Raw genomic sequence first — 24,850 nt, forward strand, 5'->3', positions numbered from 1 at the left:
TCATTTAGCATCCAGGTTTTAATCAAGGAGGGGACGACATTAGAAATATGAAGTTGGGGATATCTAATAGGGATTTTCTAACTTTGAATCGATTTTCATCATATGTTTTTTTGAAAGAGTTAAGAAGCATCCTTGAAAACAGCCATTTCTTTTCAAGAAATCCACCTCTCTCTTGCCTTCCGGAAAGGCTAAACTACTAACGCCACAATAAGCATGTGAAGTTTGTGAGAGGACTTCAGGAGTAGCCTCAGCTTCCCAGTGTGAACGTCACTTTCCATCCCCCCTTAAACTTATATTTAGTTCATGAAGAACTGGAACTTGAGGCGTCCAATCAGAATCCTGATTTAAGGGAAGCTAAACATCTAAGTCTTTTTGAATCAAATAGCATCCGGTCTCGGATTACGTCTTGATAGAGCGTCATAATGGGGATGAAGATACATTTTTAGTCAAAGACAGTTGGAACAGAAATAATGGCATTTTGATGGTGTTTTGTTGAAATTATGAACCAATTGAAATCATTTCGAAAAGTCTGACTCACTTGTGAATCCTTAAAGGGCAGTTTTCCTCATTACACGAACACGTCCGCTCGAACCATGTGTAACGTGGAAACAATTTGTTCGATCTATGAATTCGGAACATGTTTCTAATTGTTCTGTTGACAAATTCAAGGGAAATGAATCTTTGACATTTCAATCATTTGAGAACTTTCATACTGGAGTTCGTTATGTTAAATTTGTTGAAAGAGTTTGTTAAGAAATTTTGAAATATCGGAGTTAGCGTTAGAATTTCTTTGTGTTAAGACTTTTACCTTGTAGTATGTGTGTTTATAAAATGCCCCTTCAAACATCCAACGGATTAGTGGGGAGGAGTGTTTCTGTAGATTAGCTAAATAATAAACTTTCTAACTATATATTTACGATACAGATTGTTCAAGATTGTCGGAATCAAACATTTGTGTGCAGAAAACATCCAAATATTCATATGTACAACGGTTTGCACCACGCTGTAGCAGTTACAAATCTAATACAAACCAATATTGAAATCTTCAGTCAAGGTACCTCGGAAAGGTTGAAAGCGGACACCAAATTAAAGAATTTCAACTATATTGTCTGTGGAATACAATAAGTGTCACTTCGGGTTGGATGTTATTGAATTATATTCATTTAAGTAACATTGTTTTTCAACTAATAATAATCCCCTGGTCATTACTCTGTAGTCCTTTCACTAGAGTCCGAGTCGAATGCTGACCTGGACAGTGATGTAGAGTGACTGTTTGGCTGAAATATACGTCTGAACTAAGCAACAGACTTTCAGTAAGCTAATGTCCAATGATAGTTCCCATCAACTGGCTGCATAGACGCGCTTCGCTCGAGGGAGGCCAAGGGAGTATTCCTGTTCTATCACATGGTCACCAGATAATTGCCGATGGCGTAAAGTTCCACCAATTTTTGCACGTGCGTTGTTTTTTTCAGCACTGCTGCACGGAGCGCGTCAGTTTGGGTCACGTGACCTTGCAACGACCAGTGACAGCCCATGGCATTATGGGAAAAGAGGCAGAAAATCACACCTTCAGTCTGTAATGACGGCTGCTGCACGACGGGCTCTCGTTTCACTAAAAATTGCACAAGAAAGGAAAATTCCTCCACTGGTGACTGCAAGACCGCGCAATTTATGTTTTCAATCACGGAACGCATGGCACGCACGCTCCGTCCCCTCAACCCTGCTTTCTAGCCTATGGTATTTTCATTAATGGAAACAAATTACTAGGCTAAATTCGTGAAAGATCCGTTTCCGAGACCAGAAGCTATGAGTCAGCATATGATTAGACGGCCATGGCACTGTCAACTTGGCCCTCCCTCCGGTTCATACATCTTCATTTTGGCTGGGTACGTCGACTGCAGCAGTGTCAAGCGCTAGACCTTACTGCCCCGGGACCAGCTCGTATCATTTTGGAACACTTCCGTTTTCATATCGCTCATTTTGGCGCGCTTCGAAGCACTGGGGACTAATTTTGGGAGGGACACATTTTGTTGTGATGACAGCTTGTCGTATTTCTCCACGTTTCTCACTTCCACAGTATTAGAGTGACATGCCTTACGTTTTTCAGTGGGCCAAGCGTAGATAACTCTATACTCGACCTTATATGGTGGACACAAACATGATTCCTTTCAGGTCAAAGCGTTAAAGATCATAGGTAGTCAATATCTGCTCCTGTCGCGTCATTCATTCCCGATAACCTTCCTTTTTGGTCTTCTTACAAACTTGTATTGATTTTGTATTTGTAATTTTTGTGTTTTTAATTTTGAAATGTGAAGGTTTTCTGTCATGATATTTTCGAAACTTTGAAACCAAATAACATTATGAATCATTATTTTTGACTGTTGCGGAATATCACTTATAAAATGTCTGGATTAAGTATTGACATTACTTTGTAATTACATGAAGATATCAAGTGTATGAGATTTTTCATTTGTTGACTGACAAACAAACACTCTTACGTTTTCTTTTTATATTATGATGGTCTTAGAGTGGAATTTTATTATTCTGAGGCAAGGATTATTCTCCTTATAGCAGAGATGTGTTGTCTTTTACTGTTGATGAAACGTCTCATATTTCAAATTTATTGTTTCATTAAATACATTAGTTTAGAGCTTGTTGTAATGTATTGATATTTTCATATGGCACAAGTAGGTGCAGTCTCTCAAATGATTTATGAGAACGAGTTCACCACTGGCGTTATTTTTCTGTTTTCACATGTTATAAAAGAACATGTTTTGACATTCTTTCTTCACAATAAAACGGGAAGAAATGTTATTGTGAAATATACAAACACAAGCTTTCAGCTGATATAATGGACGCTCCTCACCTAAGCGGTTCGTGGACAATTTAGTTGATTCCAGTTGTCCGATGATTAGCTGCAACACATGGTGCGGCATAAAACTAAATTCTCTCGCAGGAGCAAACATAATCATGCCACACTAAACGACCTTCAGGACAATACAAATCAGCAATATCACATTTCACCTCAAACTTTGACAAATTCAATCCTTGTATGAGAACAGAAAGACTCCCCCTATGTTACGACGGTTGGGTGTCTTACATTGTATCGCGAGTTTGGGGATTCTGTGTTCGGTTCCAAAAACCGGACGATAATTACGATTACGATAATTATTATTAGAGTTCCTGATATTTGTCTTTGAATTGTTTTACCTCAGAGATGATAATGAAAATAATTCCCTTCAGCAATAAAATCATTGGACTGTTATCCCCATCCCTGCCGAGTTAATCCTTAGCACAGTAGACAGAGTGCAAAACAGCATACTGCACGCGGACTCACACGGCGAATTACGCGACAACAGGGTTTCATTATGATTAGGACACAACGACTGGTTCATTCAGCTTCACGAATCTGAAGCTTTAAAACGCGATTAGGTGAGAGAGAAGTTTTCAAAGGTATTCGCTGAACTAATAATTCATTGTTGATACACCATTCAAAATACCTCATACGTAACTTATGCAGCGTTGAAGTATGCCTTTTGGACCGGTTTATGTTATAGACTGTATCCACCGACATGTAAATACATTTCACGAAACGGAACATCCTGCACGTAAACATTATCATGTGGCCTATTCGACGTCACATGTGATAAAATGATGCATGGCTAATATTTTACCTTAAAATAAATTTAAATCGCTCTGTTTGTAGTCATGTATGTTTGTTTTTTTAGAACACGTTCAATGTATTCACAATGCAAAACATTTTTCCGAGGAAAAAAATCCCAAAGATAATTGATTATTGTCTGCAAACAATTATTCACGAAGAACTCCGTAATGAACTCTAATTCCAACATCGTCCTGGAAACTCGTCGATGTCGTCGCCATGTTTGTCATGCAGCTGTACAAAAGGTCCCTTACGGCTTCGGCCGAGGCATTCCGAGTGCCGCCCGTCCTAGGGGGTCAAACACCTCCCCTCCCCCATCCATCAGCCCCGTTCATTAGCCCCAAGACGTAGGGTTATATAGTCTGGGGGCCCGATACACTGGCGCCTGCTTCTAGATCCCGTTGCGATGTTAGTATGGGCTTCTGTTTTATTCATCATTCGATTTTTAGGAAATTTGCCTCTATTTCCGTTGTTATGCAAAAGATTGAAGTTTCCTTGATAATATGAAAAACAATTTCGCTTCCATGTCAATCAAAGCCTTGTTGGTCGCGTCCCGAGTCGGCAGCCTGCTTGTGTACCTCGGTCCCTTTCTTATTATAATCTTCCGGATTTTAATGTTCGACCAAGGGTTTATAATAGGTATACTTGATCAGGGCTCGTGGTGAAAAGAAGCTGTTTGATATTGTGGGTTTTGAAGTCATTAACATGTGGTCGGACTGTTCGTAGAGAAATATCCCAGACTTGTTGTCTTGTTGTGAGACTGGAGCTGTGTGGTATCCGCTATTAAATAATGAGGCAATTTTGAATTCACTTGAAATCCTTTGCCGGTTCAGTCTATGCGTCTTTCACGTAGTAATCTGCGAACACGTCTTAAACCCGACTTATGATTCAACACGGTGCTTCGTGCAGGGCGATTTACATTAACTTCGCGGTGAACTAAAACGCTGAAGTTCTACAAAAAATGATAAAATCTTTATATCTTTGGGTTTTTGTCATAAAGGGTTATAAGGGCAGTGCTTCTTAAAGTTGATAACGAGTTAAATGATCATTTGTTGTGGCGTGGCTATGGTCCGCTATCATCGTCGTCATCATCATCGTCGTCGTCGTCGTCATCGTCATCATCATGATCACTACATCAATAGCATCATCATCAGCATCAGCATCATTACCACTATATCAATGTTATTATCATCCCTACGTTATCATTATCACTCTCATCACTGCACCATCATCATTGCATCATCATCACTGCACCATCATCACTGCATCATCATCACTGCACCATCATCACTGCATCATCATCACTGCATCATCATCACTGCATCATCATCACTGCACCATCATCACTGCATCATTATTAGGATTAGCTAAAAAACGATATTCGGAAATATGTAATGATTATCAACATCAAATATGTGTTTTCGGTGAAATCGTACATGCACTTTTGTGATAGAAACATATTTATTTTGTACAAATATACAAATTGAGGTCTTCTTCAAAAATTATTATCAAAACTCTGATTTGTTAGCAATCCATCCATAAACATGTCAACAAGACAAGATGAAATGATGACAATGACAACAAAAATAATGGCCAAGCTGAAATGATGGTGACAATGACAACAAAAATAATGGACAAGATGAAAAGATGGTGACAATGACAACAAAGATAATGGACAAGATGAAATGATGGTGACAATGACAACAAAGATAATGGACAAGATGAAATAATGGTGACAATGACAACAAAGATAATGGACAAGATGAAAAGATGGTGACAATGACAACCCTCACAATGCAGCCATTTCTCATGATCGGACGTGAAACATGAATCATTAACCTAGGTTTTCTCTTTCTCATCATCAGCAAGACGCCTGTTTAATCTCATCAAACCGTGTATCTAATATTGTACGACGTCAATGAAAGAAAATATCACATTTCACTTCTTTGAAGATAAACCCAGTACACTTCAACGAGTTATAGAAATTGCGTAATTCTCAGAGAAATCCGACCCCTTCACATTAAAATTGGATTTGCGGCCATTGTTTGAGCTCAATAAGAAATGTGAAGAAGATATATTAAAAACTTTGATTTGATCTAACGACAATGAAAGAAGCACACAAATCACTCTCAAACTACCTAAGAAGTATACTTCATCGTTGGTCTGAGCGCGAGTACACAAAGTATAATATAACACTACGCCATTAAATTCAACCTACTCCAAGGCTTTCAGAAACAAAGAAGTCTGCAGAGGGTGTGTTTTTCGCTTAGGTAGAGAATGAACTTTATCTATAGTTGTGTGGACGTTTTGCTTTAGAATAATGCGTTTTGTAAAATATACAACGGAATACAAAATCAATCATTACCTGGCTGCCTTTGTTGACAACACAGCGTATTAGTATATAGTAGTGTAACTGTGTTTTGATTAAATATTATTTTTTTAAATTTTTATTTATCGTATCATTGTTATAAACTTTTATTAATCTGTTTCAAGATGGAACATGAATATTCATTAGGAACGATTCGTATGCGAGATATCTCATCTGTTATCCTCCTCGTTTCCGTTGAGCTCAACGCTGATCGTGGCGACCTTAGTCGTAATGATTGTATGAGTGCTTCTAACAGTATTACCTCTGTTCGGTACATTGATTGCTTTGCCTCATATCTCACAATATATTACAAAACCCCCGAAACCTTCATTTCATATTGTGCTTTTATAGCCCTGGTGTTATTTTAGAACGTTGTGTAAGTGTCTTATTAACAAAATACACTGGTAACTGTCCTTAGAACACAAAGTTTTTTTACTAAAGTTGTCTTCTCGTGTCAGATTACAGGCTTCACCACCACATACACTCGGCGAATCCAGGTCTTAGCTTCGGATATGCTGCTAATAAATACCCACATGAAATTAATATCGATGTGCTTTTTTACCGTTTGATGGATTTCAATATTGTCCCTGTCTAATTGGCTGGTCTCGGCGTTTGAGATGGAGCCGGCGATGGCCACATGGCAGCCTCCTCTCACGGCCCCGTCTAAGCACACTTATATGTACCGTGTAACTATCTCAAGTGAGCTACTTCATCCCGAGCCTGGGACGCGGTGCCTCTGAAACAGCGACTTCGTGATTTAAAAGTGAGATAAATTGAGTCGGAGGGCTCCTAATAAGGGGATCGAGCGTCCCCCAATGTGGCAGAGGGGTCCCTACATACTTGGGCTACGGACGCCGGGCCTACTTTGTAGTGTTGAGAGCCTGTTTGTCATTTTTCTGCCAACATTTTTCCCTAATTAGCGCTAATACTTACACCGGCTTACTTTATGTAAAATGTAATGTATTTTTTGGTTACTTCCACTGGAATCCGTTTGAGTTTTGTCTTTGCACGTTTGTGTAAAGAACACGTTTATGTCAGGTGTGTTTTTTTGTGTATTAACATGAGATTTTGCTTGAACTAACGAAATATGTTTGTCTCAGAAATCATTACTCACTAACAGAAGAAAGATTTATTTTAGATTTATTCTCATGAATTTCGAAAACCTGTCATACATTTTTACTCGACTATTGTTTTTTTAGCGTGAACATAATCTATTTTTAAGAATCAACGGTGAAAATTATTCTATCGCTAACCCATTAAGTACACGAAACAGTTTATTATGTAAATTACTAAACTGTTTAACTTCAAGAAAAATAATTATATCGAAAACCACGAAATATTTTTGGCGCAAAACTGTTTTGCAAAAGGCTTTTATATTTTTTGCAACAATGTCAACAGGCACAAGGACGCATTTTTTCATTATACATGAAATCGCTGCACCGTAGTGCGTTTCACTATCCCAGCAGTATTTTTATGAAAAATGTTCAGATAAACGCGATCTGTGTATTATATGAAAACTAAAAATGCATTCTTGCATTGAAATGGTGAAAAAAGCAGTCTCGCATTTTAAAGTATTGTATTGGGTCTCAGGTTTAAAGTCCTTCATCATCATCATCATCATCATCATCATCATCATCATGGGCAGCAGCAGCAGGAGCATCCTCACTTCACCCTACATTACGCCACAACGATGTGACATAACTGAATTAACGTTAAAACACAGCTCATTCACTATGATGCCTCGAGTTGCAACTCATCTTGTATTGCCTTTGATATCCTGTGCTTCCATGTCGGAAATGTCATGACGATGCTCATGGATGGCAAACACGGGTAGATATTATGGTTGCTTATATCTTTTCATGTATATATGTACCCAGTAATAATATTTCTTTACACCCTCTATGACTTGCGCATTTGGCCCGTGAACATCCGGGTTAGAATTGGTCTTCAGTTGCTCATGCTTGTCGTGAGTAGCGACTAAGGGGATCGGGTGGGAAGGCTCGCTGACTTGCTTGATATATATCATCGCATTCCAGTTAAGCAGATCAATGTTCATGCTGTTGATCACTGGGTTGTCTGGCACGGACTCGATTATTTACAGACCACCGCTATATAGCTGGAATATTGGTGCGTGCGGCTTGAAACTAAACTCATCCTCTCAATTTCCACGCCTCAATATTTCTAACACGAATATATCAGTTACTTTGATCACAACATGATATTCTGTATCACCGCGAAGCGTTTTCACAACAACAACAAAATGATTAATAATTCATTTTGCGTAATATATGTGACATAGAAGATTATTGGTTGGAAGAAGTTATTGTTCAAAAGAAAATTCGAAACTTAATCTGTTCCATAACAGCAAAAAACCCATTTGAGCTATTTTCACAAAACCGATTATACTTTAAAGATATTGCAATATCAACATTTTCCCCATATCATTATTTCATTTCAAAGATCGACTCTCTTGTCTTAAACATATAAATTCGACATTACGGACTAGAACTACACGAAGTTGACCTTTTCAAAGTTAATAAAAGCACGTCTAAGTGTGGAAGCGGTAGGGACTCTTACATTCTATGTCCAAAGAAATGTGCGCCATTTGAGGAAAGTATGATCCTTAAGTATGAACCCCAACCCAGGAGGGAATCTGAGAAGGCTTTGATTTAACCCTCATCCTCACTCACCCCTACCCTCACCACGGATCAGCTACCTCCAGCGGAAACGTCCCCAAACAGCCATCGCTAGGTATTGAGAGACGCGTGTTGGGTCAGTTGGTTAGACTCTGTGACCCGGCTGGTGCATATCACGGTATCCCGACAGCGTGGTGCATTGCCCTCATAATAAATCACTGGATTGTCTGCACCATGCTCCATTATTCAAAGACTGCAGTCATTCAACAACAAACAAGAAAACATATAACACCCACACCAGCTTTCCCTGAACTAAGTGTCTCTGACCAATGCCATGAAAAACACCTGACACACCCAAAGGTCTACACCCTAGTGAATGAGTGTGGTTTTACGCCGAATATCACTGCGGGGGACACCAGAAATGGGCTTTACACATTGTACCCTGGTGAGGGACCGAACCCAGACTTCAGCATGCTGAGCGAACGCTTTGACCACTAGACTACCCGATCGCCCCTCTAACCTCGAGTTCATTCCTGGGCTTATTTCCATTCTTTTATACTAGGATTTAGTTACTGGTAACACTAGTTTTGGAACTTTGTAGTAATATTCCTACTGCTTGTAGGTTTCAAGTCGTGCCAGCGCAAACCCGGAATGTATAATTTGTACAAGAAATATGTGCAGCGATGTCGTTTAGTTACTAATGGCATTGACTTTGTTGATGTGCACGCCTGCCTGTCATCGCGTACAAGACAAATGAAACCTTTCCTTAATTATAAATCAATCCAAGTTAAAGACTTTTAACTGATGGTCATACAGCAACTGATATTGGCATGACATTTGCCGAACATAAAAAACAGCAACAAAACAAAACAACATCAACAGCAACAATAGAGAAACAAATAGCATAGGGTATTGTTTTTGTTCGGAGAATGTCATTGCTTTTGTTTGAATTTGTGTTTTTAACGTTTTGAAATTTCATGTCAAACTGGTAAAGTTTCTTTTCACCGTCAGTTTATTTTGTACAGTTGTAAATCAATGATTATTAAGCTGGCTTGATCCCTGTGTAATAAGAATATTTCTGGCGGTTCAACTAAACTGACATATAAAGGAAAGTGCACAGGTGTTTTAGGAATGTTATCCAGAAAAAAGCATATATTTCGTGCAGGGACTGAATTGTGACTAACATATATTCTGTATATGTTGCAATAACACAACTAATATCCTACACTAAGGGGTGGGGGGGGGGGGGGTGGGGGTGGGGATGAGGGGTTGGTTGGACGGTTTGCGGTTGATACGAAAATAACTTACGACTTAAAACGAACGCTGGCATTTAATGACCAAGGCTCACGTGAAAATCTCCGGTAAACCTATCAAAAGGATATCGATCTTTATGGTGGATTTGCTAAACTAATTTAGTTACAATATGGCCATATGTATTTAAGTTGTGGTAAAGAAGAAATTCACTATTCACCTAATTATGTATATGTCTCCCGTTTACGTCATAGCATGGCTGGAATGAAACGACTTGTGGGTTAAAGATGTTGTCATGTGAACTTGTTAATCGGATCCACACAAAATATAACAATAGAAAATATGCAGTAACGTAGTGTACGTGTGTGTAGTCGTTGTTTATTATGATGTGGGGACAATTTTCGACAACTGAATTTCCAAGAACCAATTGAACCGATATGTTTCGACGTATTTCAAATCAATGAATTCGATTAAAAAGGTGTGTCTTTGTCACCTGAACACCTTATCCTCACAAAACACTGAATTAACGGTTGAGTTGGTTAGCCTAGCAGTTAAAGCGTTAGGTCGTCACGGGTTCGATTCCCAATATGGCCCAGATGGGTACAATATGTGATGTGTATGCTCATTGTCAGCCACGGCAATATTGCTGGACTATTGCTGAAACGGCTTAAAAGCATACACACATATTCAGTTCGTCTCTCATGAATCATAACTCTCCAGCTTGTTCAAGGGGTTCCAGTGCGATATTTAAAATTGCTGTCGCAGCAGCCATATATAAAAACCTATCAACAGCTGTACCTCGCACTTTCTGTGCAAGGTGTGGTGTTTCTTTTTGCTTTGTTTTCACAGTTTACTTTGATCTTCGCACTTAAAACGGAAAATGTATTCCTGTCATGACTCAAATATTAGTTTCCAAATGTAAAATGAACTTTGGTATTTGCACTTAGTGGGGGAACACATCAGTTTCACTCCTTGTTATCTTTGAAACCTTTACTTGTTCTTGTTCTCTTAGCTCTTTGTGCATCATCATTTTATTAAAATGATTTAGTTAAAAAGCTTTTTATGGCTATTTTGGAACCAGATTCAATCAAATTTGAAACATTTTAGTTCGTTGTGGATTCAACAGCGATGAATGCAAACAGCAGCTATTCCTAATTGTCTGGACATTTCGAACTGTAAACAACCTACCGTGTTTTGGTGCTGAAATGTATGTCTTGTAATAAAGCGAAGCGATGTCCCACTTGACAGTTGAAATTCACTGGGAATAGTGGGGATGCGGTTTGGCTGTTAGTGGTTCAAGGGAAACAACTCGTGTTGTGGGCGAACCAGAAACCTGTTGGCAGTGGAACGAAGTGGTTGTAAAATGATCATCGTTGATTCCAGCTTGCCATTATGCAACTGCTCAATCACCATCAGAGGTCTGGAACCCGAGGATGAGATTAATCAGTTCCTTTACTTGCAATCTCTCTGCGTCCCGTGGAAGCTCTTGGACGGGATAGCGGTTCCATCAGGAGTGATTAATTTGAAGAGGCGGACGGGGTAATGGGTAAAGGTCGCGGTAGGTCGTAAATGATGGGATTGGGAGAGGAGGGGACGGGGTGCGCGGGTTGAGCTTGGGGTGGGTTGGATGTAGGGGGTAACGTAGTAGTAGGGTAAAGGTATTGGTGGGGGTGGGGGGAGGGAAGCAGGGAAGGTGCAGGGCTGGAAGCAATGATAGGGGCAGGGGCGATAGAAGGGGTAGAGGTAATGGTAATGGGAGGGGTAGAGGTGATAGAGAGACAAGTGTAGAGCTAGGGGTAAAGAAAGAGCCAGGGGATAGAGAAGGCCCAGAGATACTGATACGGGCAGAGGATACAGAAGGGCTAGAGGTAATGATAGGGGCAGGGGATACAGAAGGGCTAGAGGTAATGATAGCGAGAGGGGTAGAAGTGATAGAGGGACATGTAGAGGTAGAGGCAATGATAGGGGCAGGGGATATAGAAGGGGTAGAGGTAATGATAGAGGCAGGGGTAGAGGTGATAGAGTGTCAGGTGTAGAGCTAGAGATAATGATAATGATAATGAGGCAAGGGATACAGAAGGGGAGACCCAGGGGCAGGGGTAGAGGTACTAGAGGGGACAAAGATACGGCAAGGGGCAGAGGTAATAGTATGGGCAGACGTGAGTCAGGGGGTATGGGCTGAGGTACCACGAGGAGAAGTAAAAAGGCAAAGGGTAAGGCAAGCGGTAATTCGAGGGGAGGGTTAAGGTGTACTTGTAAGGGTAGAGGTAATTCGACGGCAGGGGCTAATGATATGACGCTGGGGGTATACATCGATGAACGTGCATGTCAGTATCGTGTTCGTCCGTTAATGTCGTGACGAAATGTTTCAGTTTAGTCACCATACATTTGGATGATGAATTACAAAAACTAAAACTAGAGCATGTAATGCGCATGCGCGATTATGCTCTAGCCATCACCTTACTCTCCTGACTTATATATTTGATATTTTGATTAACGGGTACATTTCCATACATACCCTTCCATCCGTTTATTGAGTTAACGTCTTTTGTAAACTGATATCACTCAAACAAAGACAGCACCCTCACTCTAACAACACGTACGAATCAGGGAGAACTGGATGAAATTTTAACGAGCGCACCCCACGGGGATCGCCCCTACCCTCCCTCGCGCAGATACGTCTACCCCCACCGTTTGTCATCCCTTGGTGCTATTACCAAACGGCAGACACCGACACAAACAATATGGCCTAAAGATGGAGGGCCTGTGCCTATTATTTCCCTTGTATAGGACACAGATGGTGCTGTTGCAACCGTTTTGCACGCGCAGTTTAGCGCAATGTCGTGTCATGTAACACCTCGTCATTTTTTTCTTAAGCCCCAAAATGAGGGTTGGGGATCAACAAGGGGTATCATTTTGTACGATCCCCCCTATGTGTTTAACACCCACCATGCTGCCAAGTTTTATGGACTGTTCCGGTTGATTTATTGCTGGTTTTTTTACATTTCAGATCGCCGAAACGTATTCATTCTTGCCCCGTGAGGCCGTCACACGTTTTCTCATGTCGTGTGCAGACTGCCAAAAACGGATGCACCTGTCGTTTGAGCACAACAACAACACAACCTGCGCGACCAATCAGAACGGCAGCAGTACGATCTCACCAAGTCACGTGACGGACGATCCACCAATGATCGACTTCAGTCTCCCCATCACCCAGACCTACCTGAACCACATGCGAAACAAAGGCTACGCGTCAGATTTCTCTTGTCACGATGAGGTATACCTACAATATTAATTATCCCCCTTTTCTCCCAACTCTTTTGTCTTGGGGTCGAATAGCCCCTATCATCTATTCTTTCAAGCAGCTTTCTCTGGCCCGTAAATGGCTTTGTCTGTGCATGAAAAGTCTTGTATTAATTTAGTTTAATAATTGTTATTCGCAAGACACTTTAAGTAAATGTGGGTATGCCTCTCCATTAAACCACTCCCTGGGGCTACCCACGTATAGGGTGCATTTAAGTAAGTCTGGAATAATCAAGAACTCATTATAATTCCTGGCTTGAATACATGCGGAGCAAAGAGAAAAAAAAAAGAATCCATTTATGTGACTGTTTTGTTGTTAGTAGGAACAGTTAATTTTTTATTAAGGTATTTAGCCCATGAAAAGGTATTCATTGTGGAGATCGTGATAATGACATGGAAAGCCGAATGATGACGTTAGATATTTATTTCCAAATTTGATTTTTTTCTACTGAAAACTGGTATTCGATATTTAAGATTTTGTAAAGAAAATATTTTAATTTGCGTTATATAAAAGTTTCATTTAAACACTACTGTCATCAAATACATAGTAGCGTGCACAAATTACACTTAATTCTAAAAACACTGGTATTCCAGTCTCTAAACAACTCAACGTATTCATGTAAAATATGACTAAATATTTCTAAAAAAATTCAGATTGTTTTAAAAGATGTAACATTATTCCAACAAACCGAGTTCCCCACAAAGCTTTCAAATTAACGTCCTCGGTATAGGTAAACAAAAATTATGTATGCTTCTAAAGAATATGTTAAGACAATATTTCCATGCATGTTGCAAATGATCGGGGAAACAGATCAAAATGGATGCTTGTTTCACTGTGTGGATCCCTGTGCAATAGTGTCTCATACACAGATTAAAAACCCGTGAGGAATTGTTGACACGTATGAACATTCCGATTACTAAAGATACAATGGGGTAGCCTAGTGATTAAAGCGTTTGCTCGTCATGCCGAAGACCCGGGTTCGATTCTATACTTGGGCACAAATGTGTATTGCCCATTTCTCGTGTACCCCGTAGTGATATTGCTGGAATATTTGCTGCTAAAAGCGGCGTAAAACCAGTTGTACCAAGTAAGATACATTGATCGTTTTATCCAAAGCCAAATAATTACATCATTAGAATAATCGGAGAGGAATACACCGGTGAGGAAAATGACTTTATCATCATCAGAGAACTGTCAACATCCTCGATGTCATTCCATTAACTTTCATCAAGTAGAGAAGAACCCATGTTTGTTCCAATAGCCTTTCTCGTTGTAAGATGGAGCTGCTATTTGAAGCTGAATTCTAATTACGGATTCTTAAACTGTGAACATTTTCTCTCGTGGGATTTGTAAGAAATATGTGGGCACAGTCGTTACACTTTTCGATCTCCGCACGTGTGGTGAATTAAATGTTGTCACACGCGTTAGTCAAACGTCAACACATGGGGTCAGTATACATCTGGATTTTACTGCGATGTAGGTCGGAATACACACATATATAGGTGACTGTGTACTTCCATATAGTTTACAATACACACTTATCTAGCGTACGATACACAGAAATATAGGTTACAATATACCGAGGTATAGGTTACAATATACCGCGGTATACGTTACTGAGTACCTCCATAGAGGTTGAAATATACGGTTACAATATACAGAGATATGGGTTGAAATATACGGCAATGTAGGTTACAATATACAGAGATATGGGTTGAAATATACGGCGATATAGGCTACAATATACAGAGATATAGGTTGAAATATACGGCGATGTAGGTTACAATATACAGTGGTATAGGTTGAAATATACGGCGATGTAGGTTACAATATACAGTGGTATAGGTTGAAATATACGGCGATGTAGGTTACAATATACATCGATATTGGTTACAATATACCACAATATAGGTTACAATAAACCACAATATAGGTTACAATATACCGTGATATAGGTTACAATGTACCACAATATAGGTTACAATATACCACAATATAGGTTACAATATACCACAATATAGGTTACAATATACCATGATATAGGTTACAATGTACCACAATATAGGTTACAATGTACCACAATATAGGTTACAATATACCATGATATAGGTTACAATGTACCACAATATAGGTTACAATATACCACAATATAGGTTACAATATACCATGATATAGGTTACAATGTACCACAATATAGGTTACAATGTACCACAATATAGGTTACAATATACCACAATATAGGTTACAATATACCATGATATAGGTTACAATGTACCACAATATAGGTTACAATATACCACAATATAGGTTACAATATACCATGATATAGGTTACAATGTACCACAATATAGGTTACAATGTACCACAATATAGGTTACAATATACCACAATATAGGTTACAATATACCATGATATAGGTTACAATGTACCACAATATAGGTTACAATGTACCACAATATAGGTTACAATATACCATGATATAGGTTACAATGTACCACAATATAGGTTACAATATACCACAATATAGGTTACAATATACCATGATATAGGTTACAATGTACCACAATATAGGTTACAATGTACCACCATATAGGTTACAATATACCACAATATAGGTTACAATATACCGTGATATAGGTTACAATGTACCACAATATAGGTTACAATATACCACACCATAGGTTACAATATACCGTGATATAGGTTACAATATACCGCGATATAGGTTGCAATAAACTATTCAACGATGTTGGTTACAGTATTCTATTCAGTACCCTACGTAAGATACAGTGTTTATTGATACCGTGTATTATATGACTATGTATAAGACGCCTACGTATTTTGTCATTAACTAGCCCGAATGATTAGGCAAAACGTTATTGCAATGGTGCCATTTCGGAGAGAAGTATTCCATCCAATCACTACTTCCAATTGATTAAGGACGCAGGGGGCGGTTGAAAGAACACCGAAGGAATAAGACACCACGGGGTTAGGATTCATGTAACTATGAGAATCGGAAATCAATATTTCTGATTTTGTTGAGTCAGTTATGTCCCCCCTACCATAAAATATTATCATTTGCAAGTCTTCTTCGTGCAAGAAGTTCCGTAACATGAACACAGGAGTCTCTTGAAATGCTCAAAGGACCGACAATTGCCATGGCAATTATTAGTCATATTATTAACTAAGACTAGTGTAGAGAGTGAGTGAGTTTAGTTTTCCGCCGCAGAAGCATCATTCCTGCAACATCATGGCAGTGGACACCAGGACTGAGCTCCACACACCGCCATATATTCAGTGGCTCAGTCATATCGCTGCGTGTCAGGTAATGCAGTGAGTGAGTGTGTTTAGTTTTATACAGCTTTTAGCAATATATCAGCTATGTCAAGGCGGGGGACGCCAGAAATGAGCTTCACACAATGTACCCAGGGTCTTCAGTTGATGTAATACTGGGCTACCTTTACGCCCCTAATGCCTAGTTATGCCTTGAGTGTGAAACGACAAGACAAGTTTATTTTCTCAAAACCACCCACGTTGGTACAAGAGAATGAAGATATACATATAGCAGATAAACAGACGAGAATGATGATATCAGGAGGATTGGTTATCATAACCTTTTATGAACAATATTACAGATTCTTCAATTCTGACATTTCTCTTATGGAGATTAGACCGTTATATTGTACATTGACCATTTACAATAAATTCATTTATATGAAAACGACGTCCAGTTTCAAAGGTTGTACATCGAAATATATAGTGTATTTCATCTGCAATGGCTGGAGAATTGCAGAGAGGACATGTTTTGTCCTCGGGACAGGTCACGCCATATGCCAGTTTCTGCTGGAAAATTGTGGTTACTTGTTCTTAATCTCACAAATGGGAGGAGCAGTGATTTCTCGATAAGCAATTACAGTTAGAAAGACGGGATTTCTTTAATTAGTTTAAAATTTCTGTAGAAATGTTAATAACGAAAATTCGCCAGGATTGATAGAAATGGTCTCTTGAGGCAATTTCTACTTACAATGAAACCCATCTGGAGGAACAATTATGCTGATATCTGAACACGTCACTCGACCCGCCAGTACTCAATATATCCTCCATATTTTTAAGCCAAACATTTTCTAACAATTATTTATTTTATCATACATCAAATAATCAATGATTATTTTCGATATCTTCCTTTTATTACTGCTCAAAGTGTTACGCCAAAACATGATAGTCCTCTTCGCTATTTTAATGATCATTGGTTCTCCCTCTAGCTCGCGACATAAAGACGTTTTCTGTAGAGTTCCTTAACGCAGTCGTTAGAAATTTAAGATGAAATGTTTCATTACTTTCTATACGTTCATAGACCCAGATTTCACATTCATACAATTAACCGGTAACTCGGCAGTAAACTCGTGAAGGTCCCGGGGGTAGAATAGGCCTTCAGCAAACAATAAAAGGCGACTATGCTTGTCGTACGAGGCGACTAATCGGGTGGTCATTCTCGCTGACTTGGTTGACACGTCATCGGTTCCCAATTGCCCAGATCGATGCTCATGTTGTTGATCAATGGATTGTCTGGTCCAGACTCGATTATTTATAGACCCCCGCCATTGCTGAGTGCGGCGTAAAACTAAACTCACTCACTCGGCAGCAGCATTTGACCAGCATGATTAGACGAGCATGATAGGTGTTTGTACATGTTCTTAGACCCAGATTTCACATCCATACAATAAAACGGTAACTAGGTAGTAGCATTAGACGAGCATGATTAGACGAGCATGACTGGTACAAGATTAGTAATACAAGCATGACGTGTCACTGTGAGGGAACAGTGAACAGTGTGGGAGACATGCCCGAAGCAATGGAGGTGTCAGCCGTTCACTATTTCAGAGGTAAGCATTAGCAAGGGCATAATGTAGTCACTATCCCTGAACCACATTATTTTCCCTTCAGCCTAGCCCTCCCTGAAACCCTAAAACCTTAAATGAATCAAGTCTAGATTTCCTTGCGTTCTGAATCTCTCGTCTCTCTGGCCCCGTTTTCAATTTAATAGGTTTGTTACCATTAAGGTTACATATATTCAGAGACTAAGCGTTAGTCTGTGCATGGTGCTGACAAGGAAAGAAGGACAATACGGGGCGGCCCGGAATGCGAACTCACAATGATAGGTTCCTGGCGTAGAGAAGGGAGGCGACTCTGCTCAGCGAATACCGGCAGAGAAAATGAAAAAGATTAGATATGATATCATTATATATCCACCGAGCATTGTTGCGTCTCTTCGGAATATATTTTATTACATATGTATTGATAAGTACGACTATATATAATTATGTGTCGCTGTTCATGTATGACTATGGATGTGAAACATCGTGATTTGCAAACTGGAAGAACGGGGTGAACCCCAAAATCGTTACGCACTAGATTACTCAAGATGTCAGCAGCAATGAGGGAAGGTGACAGTGAAAATGAGATGTTGAGAGTAGTTTCACTGTTGAAATTCCTGAAAGTGTTCTCCCTTCATTTCGTGAATCCAGAATAGTGTTGGAAGTGGGCCGAAATCCACATTTTCCCCAAAACTCCACTCCAAAACACCCCAAAAGGCCCACGAATAGCCCCCTTGTCGCAGCTTGACTTGTACCGATACGTCTAAAAGAGCTTCTACCGCCATTCATATTAAACGCACTGTGTATGTTGTCAACTCTTTTAAGGTGCAGCGAAGAGAGGGTAGCAAGTCCTCCAATCACCGAAACCAAGTTTGCATAACAAACATGTATTTTGATGAGGACACACGATAATTGTGTCTGATACCCGTCACGCTGAAGAATTCCATGATTATATGAGAGGTTTAACTCAAAGTTTATACGTCTAACGTCTGGGCACTTCAGGCTCACCTCGGACCCAAAGTTGATTTCAAAAGAAATACGTTCTAAACTCACTCACTCACTCACTCACTCACTCACTCACTCACTCACTCACTCACTCACTCAACTCGCGCTACATTACAACGACAATGTAAACTGTTGCTTTTACGGCCAAATGTTTCACAGCATAAAGAATCTTCACAATTGACCAAATACTCCAACAATATTTTGTTAGCTTCTTTAATGCAAATGGCATTTATTTGAATTGATGTGTCGGCAGCGTCAGATTTGCTGTTATCGACAATTACGTGCTACTTATAAGGACTTGCACAGAAACCTGCACAGAAACATTAAAGTAAGACTGTTTGCATATGAGCTATGTATTTACATTACAAAGATACAGGTCATCTTTTTCAGCACAGGTAAAACTAAGTAACGGTCATCACTCATTAAAGACAGTACCTTCATACAGCTTCAAAAGAGTTCCTGTTTGTCTAACGAAGTGCAGTAGATCACGTTATGTCTTTTGATATGTTAAATAAACCACGCGTAATATATTCCTTTTCACTATTTGCAAATCACTTTCCTTGTGCGACAACCTTTATACACATTTTATCCCTACACATGAATGCGTCTTAATCGGAGTCAATATTGCTGCCACATAGCGCGGCCATCGATTGAATAAGACGCATGCACTTTCTGTAACGCGGAAATTTGACTTTCGATCTAATCTGTACCGGCATGAATTAAAAATAATCTCAAACAAGCTGCTATATCGTCTACCGTTGCGAGGTTTTGGAAATGTCATGTCGCGAGATAAAGGGAGGTAACCGGGTTTAATCTGGCTGCTCCAGCTGTTAGGTGCAGTGTTTCATGTATATTGAAGCAGTGTTACACGTATTGTGGAGTTTGGTGTGACGAAGTTTTACAGGCATACAGGCATACAGGCTAGCAGTACCACGGATAAGTACGGCGTAAATGCCGCTATTGATGACTCCGGAACCGCTGTTGTTAATATCAAACGCTACGGCTACTATTCGAGCTACTTATGCCGATGACTCTAGTGTCAGCTATTACTGCTATTGAAGCAGTTTATGTTCTGTTTGTGTGTACACAATCGGGAAATTACTGCTCATGTCTACTACCTTATCATTACGTAATACTACTACACTGCCACTGATCTCGGTAAATTCACTACTACTACTACTACTGCTACTGCTACTGCTACTGCTACTGCTACTGCTACTGCTACTGCTGCTGCTACTACTACTACTACTACTACTACTACTTCTACTACTACTACTACTACTACTTCTGCTACTACTGCAACTACAACTAGTAGTACAGCTGCTGCTACTACTACTGCTACTACTACTATTGCTACTAGTACTACTACCAGGGGATAGGTGGCCAAGTGGTAATACCGTTCAATCATCACAATAAATTCTTAACTTCAGTTCTTCACATGCTCATCTCTGTCTGTCGTGGCTTTGCTGAAAGAGAGTAAAACAGCAAATTACTATACCCCACCACTACACCAAAACACTGCACACTGGCTACGACCTTACTCTAAATATGTTAATAAAACATACTGTCACAAAAGACACCAATTTATAACCTTTCCACAGGTTGAACCAGTTGTCCACATACAAGAATATAACTGTATAGTGACAATAGGATATGAGGTTCGACCATGCCTAGAATATTGATAATTTATATTTATTATTGAGACGAACGTCTACATCGCTTAGGCCTGAACAGATGATCGAGGCATCAAATACACGAAACAAAAATCAGGAAAAACATGGACTTTCTTCCGGTGGATGAGTGGTTTGGATAGCTCAATGACCTGAATCAGAAAGTGTGAGTTCAAATCCGCTCTGGGACTGAACCAACAGTCAAATTGACTTTTTCCTTTATTCTCTACGTAAAAAGGTATTGCTCCCCCCCCCCCCCCCTAACCCTCCCCTTCCCTCCCCCAATATCAACACACACGCGCGCGGGCTCACCTAAACGCCCCCATCCCCTACCCCCACCCCCACCCTCTTTTCAATTTCCATTCTCGTTCAGCCCTTTTTCGACTCTCTGGTCCCAAGTCTTTGTTCTGTTTAGCTCGATCTACGTATAAGTCGACCTTTCATCATTGGCCGGAGACCTTCGTGCTAGCGTTAAACAGCGTACACCATTAACACCCGCTAGTCGCCGACAAGGAGAGTTACTGCGGCCCCCGCACTTTGAATGAAACTGGTCCCTCTCAGAGATGCCTAATGCATTACTTGTTAATCCGATGTTTCAAATGTCACAGTCAAATGTCTGCGCCGTGGATTTAATTATGTATAGGCAGGGGCGAGCACAATACCGATTATATCGTTTACAAGATCAGTTAGCATGTACAGATGCTATGTGCTTTGTTTGACAATCATCAAACAGTGATTATCGTGATCATGCTGTCGACGAAGCAAGAACGTGTATAAGATACAAATATCAGGAAAATTATCCTCGTTTCAAAAGGAGTTTCAGATGTATATTGAAGTCGTATATTCAATGTTACGGGTATCATAAAATCATGATCTGACATTTTGAAATGTTTAAAAATATAGATTTTGAAAAATATTGATGCATATCCAAACTTATGAGAACTCCGAATCTATTGCTCCTTTTTCCATAGTCTATAATATATTTTTCTCTATAAATTGTACTTGAACGTATACAGCTGTCAGTTCGAAGTTCATTCATCACACTTTGAGGACTTCAACCATGATAAGAGGTTACAATTTAAACGTGTTTATTCAAAGTCCTCTACCCCAGGAAGCACGACAACGGACAAAGAAGTCAACTAAATGATACCCCAGGTCAACAAGGCTGACAAAGCCACCTTGACCTTATGCTCAACTAGTGACCTGAGAGCGTCACCCCCTTTTTATCGCCCTTAAACACAATACTAGTCTAAGAAGGCATAATCCATAAACTTCAAATTCTTAACAGCTTTCCTCTCAATGAATAATATTATATCTTTTTTAAGAATGTCTTATCGCAGCCCGTGCCCCTTATCAACCGGAACTGTGCATGAATGGTATCGAAAGGCTTTGCTTCTAAATTCATCTAGTCCTTTATGCCCACGTTTGAAAGGCGCTTAGTAAGAATTGGTCCCAGGTCGTGGTGCCACCTGTTCTCGTAACAAACGATCCATTACTTTTTCATTTCAAAATTAACTTTAACCTTTGCATGAAAGGTTCTCCCAAACTCCCCTGCGTGCCTTTTAGAGGACAAAACGTTTCTCGCGTTGTGGGTATTGCTACAAAGGTGTAAACGCTGAGACCATTATGGTATAAGCAGCCACGTGCCCTTTAAAAGGGGTAGAGGATGCCAAGGTCCAGGCGTCCGCATGACACGTGACCCCATACCGGGTGTGTCAGCCCTTCCGAGCGTGACAATTCACGCATCCACCCCTTAAACTCTACCGGGTCTCGTGTTCTCATTAGAGGTTCCCCCACAGTGGACATCGGCACCTCTATTGAATCCCTTGTTGAATTAAAGGATGAATTAAGTTGAAGGGTCGTAATGTCCGACAATTTGGACTGACCCAGATATTAATAAGCTCACAATACCCAACGCTACCAAATATGAGTATCAGCGGTTACAAAGAACCTTTGAAATGTGACATAAAGTAAGCTTGACCCGCATGCCACATAATTTGGCTACCCCTTTATGTTTGGACAAGACCGGACACTGGCCATTGTACCCCAAAGCGTTGTCCGCCACATGGCCTCACCTGTGACCAAACATTTCACAATGCAACAACAGAAGGCAGGGGTACAGTATAACGTGTAACTCGAACCGCCCGATAATAAACAAAAGGATCTTATATCAATTTTTAATTTGAAAATAACCACTTCCTCTGTGCTTTACGAAATCTGTTTTGATGTGTTTGTGTAATAAGAAAAGAAACTGGCTTGTTTTTGACATACGTGATCGTGAAAAAGATTTTTTTTAAAAATCTATGAAATTCCATTATTCATGACTTTTTGGTATTGGCGCCCTTACTGAATCATTCATATTTGTATGAACACATTATGCGGAACAATGCCACCACTGTTGATGGTATTCATAAGTATTGTATAATGATGACATAATAATGCGCTTTGTTATTGTATAATATATATATTCTGGGGAATATGATACACATAGTTACATGTAAGTCACATGTCATTGATTCAATGAATCATTTGTGACAACACACTTAATTATTTCACTTACATTATACATACATGGGCATTGATAACCAGCATTCTACATGAGTGTATATCATCAGTATCACAATATAATAGCATAACAGTCTTTAAAATAGTCGTACACAGCCTTTAAAATGAATGTAAACTACCCGGTAAGAGAAACTTTACACTTGAAAATTGGATTACTAACTTTATCAAAATTTATGTGACCGCGTATAGCCACGTAGTAGACGTTATGTCCCCAACTCATCTGTGATACCCGTATTAAAAACATCGCCATCAGTAACCATCCTTGTTTCTTTCACGCATAGATACTATCGGGGGTAGCTTTGTTTTGTCAGGCAATAGTTATAGTGTAACAACCAACCACCTTCATATTCCGTAACGATGACCGTATCCGTGAATACGGTATTCAGTAACCCATGCTTGTCGTAAGAAGCGACTAACGGGATCGGAAGGTCAGACTCGCTTATTTGGTTGACACATGTCATCGGCCATAGCGTAGATAGATGCTCATGTTGTAGATCACTGGAATGTCTAGTCCGGACACGATAATTCACAAACCAGTGCCATATAGCTGGAATATTATTGAATGCTGTGTTGAAAAGCAAATCCAAACCTAATGACCTGTATGTTATGAGCATTTTTACTTCTCTGCAACGTGTAAAGAAGGATATCCAGTTATATCTTGTGTCAATCGTACAACGTTAAATTTAAGGTACATTTTCTTGTCACGAAAATTCTGCTGGAAATTCCCTCATGACGTTATCTGCTTGTTGTCAATGACCTTTATTTATAAAGGTACTATTTTTGTAAAATAATATATATAAATATACTTCCAGGTTGACCGTGTGTAAATTCACTGTGTTTTTGCCCGGCCCTCTTTTATAGTCTATTTTCGGAATTGATATATTGCTACTGAAATGCACATTAATTCATTCTACGCTGAATCTGAAATGTTTTCAAAAGTTACAAAGATGAATCTAATAATGTTGGTAGTCAGTCACTTGATACTAATGTCCAGAGGCATTGTTTAACAGCATATGCAAACATGGAAAATTCGAACATTTTGTTTGGTGAATGTATATTTCTATTTCATCTGTTTCATCCCATTTTACCAAAACATCCGAATATTCCCAAGTCAGTTTGTGGTGACGTGTTTCAACACTTCATAATCGTACGGAATCGTTTTATAACATTAGTCCTATGGTGCTTTCATCGTCAATCTGTTAGCGGTTTCACTGTCAGAGTAGAAAAGGTCCTGCAGTTGTACCGACATCCGTTTCGTGTCGGGTAATTCATTAGACGCTGAATTGCCTGTTCCAACCACTTGTGAATGCACATTAGTCTTTGACTTACACACACACACCCAACTTGGATGTGGCAAGATAGTTCTTGACACCGTGGTATTGGATTATGAAAATATCCAATGAAGTTTGGGGTTGTTGTTTTGCGTTCCAGCGGTATCGCGGCGGTCTGTAAATAAGCTGTCTGGATCACACAATCCAGTGAACACCGGCATATAATAGATTGTACGTAAAAACAA

General features: G+C 39.6%; 1 protein-coding gene across 1 annotated transcript in view; it reads left to right on the top strand.

Moving 5' to 3' along the window:
* LOC137291234 (nucleolar protein 4-like) overlaps window positions 1-24,850 on the top strand; it is a 121,685-nt gene that overhangs the window by 35,815 nt on the left and 61,020 nt on the right. The window contains exon 3 of the mRNA XM_067822531.1: window positions 12,927-13,193. Within this exon, the coding sequence (XP_067678632.1) occupies window positions 12,927-13,193 (267 nt within the window). The remainder of the gene's footprint in view (window positions 1-12,926; window positions 13,194-24,850) is intronic.

Source organism: Haliotis asinina, chromosome 7 (genome assembly GCF_037392515.1).
Source record: "Haliotis asinina isolate JCU_RB_2024 chromosome 7, JCU_Hal_asi_v2, whole genome shotgun sequence".
Taxonomy (NCBI): Eukaryota; Metazoa; Mollusca; class Gastropoda; order Lepetellida; family Haliotidae; genus Haliotis; species Haliotis asinina.